General features: G+C 46.8%; 1 protein-coding gene across 1 annotated transcript; it reads right to left on the reverse strand.

Moving 5' to 3' along the window:
* Positions 1-747: 747 nt before the first annotated feature.
* LOC115793231 (zinc finger protein 135) lies at positions 748-8,680 on the reverse strand. Its single transcript, XM_030748115.1, has 3 exons — positions 8,549-8,680; positions 4,300-4,935; positions 748-4,218 (listed from the first exon to the last, which is right to left on the reverse strand). The coding sequence occupies exons 2-3, from the start codon at positions 4,872-4,874 to the stop codon at positions 3,372-3,374; spliced, it is 1,422 nt and encodes a 473-aa protein (XP_030603975.1). The 5' UTR covers positions 4,875-4,935; positions 8,549-8,680; the 3' UTR covers positions 748-3,371.

An 8,680-nucleotide genomic window follows, 5' to 3' on the forward strand; every position in this document is an offset into this window, starting at 1 on the left:
CTGCACCATCAGAGCTCCAAGCTGATGAGAGTTTGAGGGCTTCTGCTTTGTAAGGACTTCCAGGAGCAGTTTAGGGCCAATCAGCATGATGGAGCTCCATGTTACAAGGCACCAGTGATCATCAAGAGGCTCAGAGATCATCATATTAACATCTTGGATCCATGGCCAGAAAACTCCCATCAGAATCTCACAAAGCAGCTTGGAGATCTTGTGGAGGAACGAATCTCCATCAGTCAGCCCCATGACCTGGTCTCCATGAAGAAGGCTGAACGCTGTAGATATCTGATCACATGTAATCAAAGAAACCTGGGCAGTGCTTCTGACTCAAGCAGAACATGTGAGGAATCCTGCTGAGCTCGAGATTAAGTCGAGTTTTCTGCTGTTAAACTCGTTTCATCTTCACGGCGCTGCTTTCTCACGTTACTGCTGAAGAAAATGTTCCAGATTTTTATCGATGAGCTCCAAGAAGATTAAAACAGGTGAAATTTTCCATCATGAATACATTTAAGATTCAGAATGAAGAATCATCTGACCTTCAGGACATCTCTCCTCTCACGCCGAGCCATCACTGTGACCAATTACTTCAAATCACTGATCACCGATCGGTGTCTGTCTACATCTTGCTGAGTTTCAGTTACCACAGTAACTGGCTCTCAGGGTTTGCTGACTTTACCTGCTGAGCAGGTGAGTTTAATCAGACTCACAGAGAAAGTTCTTTTAAAGGTTTATTACAAAACGCAAGACAAAACATGTCAACTGGGTTTATTCTATCGGCAAACACGATACAATGACGAACAACCTATCAGCAGGCGGCGCTGCGAACCCAAACAAACCAACACAACATGGATCTAAGAGTGCCACGGACAGAGAGGAGGTTTAAGGCCTGAAATAAACCAGAATGTGGAGGCCGGGGGCGGGCCAGAGGGAGGAGCCTCATTTTCTACGGACATTTGAGGAGTGACGCAGACGCTCTGCCGCCTGCACACACTCATAAATAGGTCAGCATTAAATTAAATCCAATCTGATTCACACAATAAAAGTCTCAAACTCAAAGTGTCAATAAGCAGGAAACAGAAAGTGAAAGGGGCAGGGCTTCAGGGGCCCTCCACAGGTGAGGCTTTTATTTTGGAGAGTCCATCAGAGTCCGAAGAATTTAACAAACAGCTGCAGGATTTTTTTTTTTTTTTTTTAAAACATCTTCATCCGATAAGGTCAATCAGTCTGATTAGTCCCACTGATCGTGGAGAGATGTGCTCAATGGGACTCAGATTAACCAATCAATTGTCCTGAATCTTTGAATAATTTAACAGACAGCTCCTGGAAGATTTTTAAACACTCAAACATCTTTGACAAAACTCCAGTCTTTATTTTCTCTTCTGATCAAATCAATCAGTCCGATCAGTCCCGTAGTTGAAGTCGCAACAGTCCAATCAGACGTAGACTTGAATCCAAAAATCTGAACAACAAAACCAGCCCGACCTGACCTCTCCTCCGTTTGATCACAGGGAACTATTCCCTCGGTCTTCCAGGTGTTTCTGAGTGAACTCAGCTTGCTTCTAATTTTTACCAACAGTTTTAGGCTGTCAGTGACACTAAAGCAGACATTTGGTCCAGATGCTTGTTCCACATGTTCTCAGATTAAAGACTGTTTGGACCGATCAGATTGATCAGATTCAGCTCCATCCTATAAAAACTCAGTTTCAGCCTCAGAAGGATGCCAATTCTCATTTTGTTTTCTCATCTTGACCAATAAAAACTAAACTTTTCAGTCATTTGCTTTTCTTCCAGATTTGAATCTTTGCTTTTAGATTTTGATTCAGCAGACCTTAGGTCTGCTCAGAATTTACCTGACCCCCCTCCAAGTCTCAGCTAACCTGTTTTCACCTGGTCTGAGGAAGCTTTGTTCGGTTAAATAAAAACTCTGCACAAGTTCAAAACCTCTAACCTTGGCTGTGTCCAATCAGCTGCCCCAAATTTAAACTCTGTGGTTTCAGTCAGCAATCAGAACGTTTCCTCAGATAACCATCTGTCTGGATTCAGCTGCTTTAAATCTGATTCATCTTTTATGATTTTACTCTGAAATGTCCTGAGGATTACTCGTCTGCGTTTATGTGTCACTGACTTCCCGAAATCAGCTGATTGGTTTGCTCCCATCACACTGAATTGCAGCGTCTTCCATCTAAACTGATTTAGACTTATACTCTGAAAACTGTTTCCTGTTAGTGATGATGATGATGAAACTACAGGATGGTGGTGGGCAGGGCCACTCCAGTTTTTTTTTTTTTTTTTTGTTGCTGTTGTTGTTTAAATATGGTTTCTATATTACATCAAATTCATAAATAAGTAGTGCAGTTGGACCTTTGACCTCCGACACTAGCAAACATGGCCGTCCAGTTGAGGGTCACATGTCAACCCTTAAAAATAAAAAAAAAAAAAAAAAACGAACACGTGGAAGGTGAAACACAGCCACCCAATCAGAACGCTGCGCCCGGAAGAACTTCAGCCAATCAGATCACTCAGAGTGGGAGTGGGCAGTAACGTCTCACAGGAAGAGAACGACCACAGAGATGAGCTGAGGCGGGAACCGCGTCAGAGCCAGAGGAAGCGAGCGAGAAGCTCCAATGATCAATAATATGAACAGAAGAGAAATAATCAGTGATGGAAGATAATGATTATTTGTTCCAGACATTTTACGAGCTTCAGACTAATTTAGAGAAACCTCTAATCACACTGATCATCTTCATTGATCAATTTGTTTTGTTGGTCATCTGCGTGCAGATAAAAGACAACAAACGCAGTCCAATAAAAGACCAATCCATCATCAATCGGCTGCAGATCAGTTTCCTGCTGATCGAAATGACTGATCAGTTCTGATTTATTGATAATGTTTCAGAAACTGACCCTGCAGGTTTGATGTCAGAACTCCGTTTCCCATGATGCTCTGACTGACTCCAGCCTCTTTGCTTCAGGTGACTGATAGGGAAACAGGAGAGTGGAGGGGGTAGAATGAAGCATCCATGTGACAGCAGAGAAACAGGTGGAGAGGTGGGGCAAGGGGCGGAGCATGTGAATCTAATCCCATTCTTAAGAGCATTTAGCTAATGGTCTGTTATGACCATATATGGACATGACCACAGGTGGAGGTCCCCCCACCATGTGACCATATGTGGATATCCTGCTGCTATCTACACCAGAGAAGAATCAACCAGTTCCAGTTCCTGAAACCCGGACAACCAGAATCTGTCCCCAACTGGTCCAGAACTGGTCTAGAACTTTTCCAATCAGAACTTTTCCAGAACTGGTCCCAAACCAGTACAGAACCAGTCAGCGCTGATCCAGAACTGGTGCAAGGCCAGTCCAGACCGGCGGCTTCACTCCGAGTCGGACTCAAGGGGCGCGGTCTCATCCAGCACAGGCCTCTTCCGGCGCTTGGCGGCAGCGCGAGCACGGTGCTCCTCCTCCATGTGGGCCTTCTTGTGGCGTGAGAAGCTGGACGAGTGCATGAAGGTCTTGTTGCAAGCCGCACATGTGTAGGTCTTGTTCTTGGTGGGGAGCCCGGTCTTCGGGTGCTGCTGCAACTTCCCTCGCCCGTCACCGTCCGCCACCCTATGGGTTTGCTGGTGCCGTGCCAGGCTGGAGGCGTGGCTGAACTGCTTCCCGCATTGGCTGCAGCCGTGGCGCCCTCCACCTGTGCCATCCTCATCCTCAGAGGAGCCTTGGCCCCGCTTAGTGGCCCGGCCGCCCCGGCGGCGGCGGTTCTTCTTGCACAGTGTGTAGAAGTTGGGCTTATCACGGGAGCAGAGCTTGAGGCGGATCTTGAGGTCAGACGAGGTCTCGGCGAGGTTCTCCTTGCCCGGCGTGTAGTTGTCCAGTAGCTCCTTGACGTGTGTCACCTGATGCTTCGACAGCTGTGTGGACGTCCTGAAGGTCATGTCGCACTGAGGGCAGGCGTAGAACTTATCGCTGCCCTGGCTCTGGATGATGGCAGTTGCCACATGCTGCTGCCGCTTTGTCTTCTTGTTCCTAGTGCCGGCCTTCAGCGTGTGACGCAAGGTCGCCACACTGGTGCCGATGGCGGCATCTTTGGGGATGCCCTTCCCTTTCTTGTGAATGAGGCGGTGGCGTGACAGGCTCGAGCTGTGGTTGAACTCCTTGCCGCAGATGTTGCACGGGTGGATTCGTCGCTTCCCGTGCAGCCGCAGGTGGCTGCCCAGCATCCTGTCAGGTGAACAGAGAACAGGAAGCTAGATCACACAGTCAACAGGAGAACAAAGACACCACTGGCTAAAGTCTACAAACCTGCTTCCTTTGAAACTCATGCCGCAGTGGGGGCAGGTGTAGCGTGCATCCTGGTGTGTTGGCTCCAACGCACGCTTGGCAGGGGGTGGGGCTCCGGAGCTCTTGCCTGTGTGTGTCTGCTGATGGCGGTACAGGCTGGAGGCGTGGCTGTAGCACTTCCCGCAGTAGCTGCAGCGGAACTGCCGCTCATCGGGCTCATAGTTGTCCTGGTCTGAGTCGGCCTCACCATCCAGCTGGCTGCTCCCCGCCTCCACCAGCACCTCATGCTCCTCCACGCCATCGTCCTCCTCGTCAGAGTCTGTCTTTATCTCCACGCTCTGTTCCGTCACCTCACAGGGATACACCTCCTCATATGGGGCGAAGAAGGCCTCATCCGTCTCGATCTTCAGCTGGTCGGCAGTCAGGTCTGACGGGTCATCTGAGTCCTTCTTCACACAGGAAATGGTGAACTTGGAGCCGACCTCGGCCCACTTCACCACGTACTCGATGGGCTGCGTGTCCAGTTCCACCGTGATGAAGTCTGCACCCAGGGCATCAGGCTCTGACACCGCCAGCTCCGTCTCCGAGTCCTCCATTCTGAATAAGTGAACCCGGAGCGAAGAGGTAAGGAAGAACTTCAGTGGAGAACTTGCAGACCTGAAAGAGGGAGGGCAAATGGATCACTAAAGCTGCGGAGTGATTGGTTAAAAACAATAAAGCAGATCAAATAAAGGCCTGAGTGAATCCATCAACTCTGAAAGGTAAACTAAAGCCCATCTGATTATTGTTCATGATGCCACCACTGCTATCTGAGCTACAGCAAAATCCCATCCATGTGACTGGTTACATGTCATGAGTAAAAGCCAATCACAGCTCAGAGTCTGATCGGAAGATAGCCATTGCAGTCTTCTCTCAGCTAGCATTCTTTTCCTGTTATACTAAAAGTCAGTGAAAGCTAACTGGCTAACAGGCTAGCGGTCACATCTGAATTGAGGCTGCCCTTTGACCTTCTGCTCTCACTGACAGTCAAATATTCTAATATTCAAACAGTGAGCAGAGGCAGCGGCCTTTGCAGTGCAGAGATGCCAGCAGAGCTTCACTCACTACACACATCACTTACTTTAGCCCAAGATTAACCCAACTTTAATGTGAGATTGACCAGAGTTCAACCCCGGAACGTGCAGACTGGTCCCATGTTTTTGCTCTTTTGTTCAAAACAAACCAGGAGTGTTTCAGAGGCATTTAGTCTGCACTTTTATTTTGGAAACTGACTGGAAGCTCTCAGCCTTTCCAGCCTTGACTTCCTGTCTCCTTCTCAATGTGGCTTCCAAAAACCACCTGTGACACATTTCAGAGATGCTCTGTACAGCATCTGATGAATCGGGGTGTTCCCTTCAGTGGGTGGGTCAGCTTTTGGCGCCCAGTCACTGTTAGCACTAAAATTTTCGTAGCCACTTGTTAACCAAGTTCCTGACAGACCAACCTAACATGTTCTGAAGAAGAAGAGGAAATGATGAAGGACTGAGCTGGAGTTAAGGCGGAGCCACACAGGTGTCTCTGTGCCTTAAACTGGACATGTTTTAAGTGGCCTCTGGTTCTGGATCCTGAAACCTGCACTTGCTGACAGCAAAGTTTGGGGGGTGAAGTGGGGCTACACATGCCCCTCGGGTGTCTAACTGCCCACACCTCCACATCCACCCGTCTTTTGTTCCTCGTATGTCTTTCAGTTTCAGCCTGACAGCACATATCCATATAAGGATAGCGCCGAGTGACGTCACTGAAAATGACAACCGACCTCTGAACTCCCCACAGCATGCTAAAGTCCTACCTGGAAGCGTCACTGGCTCACGTGACCACCGCCGGTATGACCTCAGAACACAAACCCGTTCCGTTTTAACGCGGAATTCCGCCGCGCGGAACTCCGTTCACAATTCCGCCGTTTTTATGTCCCGCAGCCCGCCGCCAGCTGAGCGAACGCGCCAGACAAATTTTTCCGCCGAAAAGCCTCATTTAATCACTCAAACATCGATTATCCGTCGAATAAAAACATAAACGTTTAAGTCGCATTAAATATGAACAGAAATGTGAGCCATTTTCAGCAATCCCAGCAGTTATTTCCCGGTAGCAGCCCGCGGAGGGCGGCTGCCAGCAGGGCATCCATTATTAAACAAACCCGGTTCACCCGCACTCACAGCTTACTGTTAAGAAACCGGAAGGCCGAAATGTCCCCAACACCGACTTATACAAAAAGCATCTTTAAGTGATCGAAAAATTATCTTCTGCGCGTCGCTCCGCGAGCAGCTGTAAAATCATCGATTTTCTGAGTGTAGTTCCGGCTCGGTCGGGCTCGCTGTCAATGATGAGGAAGCAGGAGGATTTTTTTCCGCTGTCAAAATAAGAGAGCGGTACAAACGGTGCGGGGCAGTGCCGCCGGTAAAACGGGGCCGGATCCGGTAACTCACCAAGCTTCGGCTTCAGGAGAGCGGGGTTAACCGTCAGACTCACCGGGGTAAACGGCCACAATAAACAGGAAGCAACCGCCGTGCTCACAGAGCATTGTGGGAAAGGATTAAATGGTTGGAAGGGACGGAAGAACGGCGGATTGTCCTTCAAAATAAGAGCGCAGTGAAACAAAGCAAAAAATAAATTAATTAAAAAAAAAATCAGAAAAACACAAAAAATTGAAAAAAATAAGATATGATGTAAAATAAAGTCAAAGAAAGTCAAACTTGAAATAAAATAAACATATAATGAATGCAAAAGCAAATATTATATAATTTTACTTATTACCATTGGCTCCAGGTACAAAATACGTTGCGTGTGACAAATAAACCTTATCTTATCTTTATTCAAAAGGACACAAAACAGAATTATGGTACAAAATAAAATGGGATAAAAAAATATAATTTAATGATATAAATCAGCCTCAAGATAAATCACGTCTTAAAATAAAATTTAAGATAAAGATAAAAAAGATAAAATTTAAAATTAATTAAAATTTAATTAAAAAAAGACTAATAAAATACAAAAAATTTATCAAAACAAATTATATTAGGAAAAATTACTAAAAATTGTGTATCAATAATATAAATAATAATAATAATACCTAATAATATTTAAAAATATAAACCTTAAATAATATAAAAATAGAGTGGCATAAACACAGTGTGAGTCAAATTATTAAAAAAATTAAAATGAAAAAGTAAATACAACAAATATAATATCCATCCATCCATCTGCTTCCACTCATCCTGTTCAGGGTCGCGGGGGGGCTGGAGCCTATCCCAGCTGTCATGGGGCAAGAGGCAGGGTACACCCCGTACAGGTTGCCTAACCCCAGTAGGTGCATGTGTTTGGAATGTGGGAGAAAGCCGGAGTACCCGGAGGAAACCCACGCAAGCACGGGGAGAACATGCAACCTCCACACAGAGAGAGGGAGAGGCCTGGGCCAAGGTGGAATCGAACCCAGGCCTTCCAGATGTTATTCTAACTGTGAGGCAGCAGTGCTAACCCCAAATATAATATATAAATAATAATAATTAATATTTGTATATAATAATTGTTTTTCATTAAAATGTTATATTTAATGATATTTTCAATACAAATCTTTAAGCTCAGAAAGGTTAATCATGGCCTGTAATTGTATTTTTCCCATAAAGCTTAAAGCTATATATCTGAAATATAAACTAAATATGTTTAATAATAAAAACAGTTTACAGAAATTCAGGAAAATGTTTTAAATTCATTCTCTGAAGGAATTTTATTTTGAAAATTTCAAACTGAAGCAGCTTCCTGGTGATTGTATTTTATTTGACATATTTCAGTTTGTCACAAACATCCTGAAGTAATGAGGAGGATGAAGCTGCTGATCATGAGAAACAGCTGCACACATCTGTGACCTCAGACCTGCATCATCATGTTCAGAATGAAGTTGAAATCATGACATCATCATCCTCACAGATCATCAAGATGCTTTATATGATCCGAGTGAGGCAGAGGAGGAGGATGAAGATAAGGTCCAAGCTGAGGAGAAGGAGGCGGATGGAGTGGTGAATATGGAGGCCTGTGGTGCGGCGTCGCCGCCGCTCCTCCTCCTCCTCCTCCTCCCGGACCCTCAGCCTCTCTCGGTCGGTACTTCGGGCCGTTTCCGGCCCGCGTGCCGCCGCCGGCCTCCCGCTGAGCCTCGTCTCATCTACGAACCGCGCGTGGGACGGACGCCGTTTCCGCGTTTTACCGCCGGGTCTCGGTTCCGTTCGTCACGAACACTTACGTGTGGAGCCGGAGCGGTCCCGCTGCTCCCGCTTCGGTTCCGGCCGAGTTCGAGTCGCTGCTGCGAGCCGCACCTCTGTCACATCCAGCGGAGAGCGGCGGCGGCGCGGCGCGACGCGGCGGCGGGGCGGAG

The sequence above is a fragment of the Archocentrus centrarchus genome, chromosome 15 (genome assembly GCF_007364275.1).
Source record: "Archocentrus centrarchus isolate MPI-CPG fArcCen1 chromosome 15, fArcCen1, whole genome shotgun sequence".
Taxonomy (NCBI): Eukaryota; Metazoa; Chordata; class Actinopteri; order Cichliformes; family Cichlidae; genus Archocentrus; species Archocentrus centrarchus.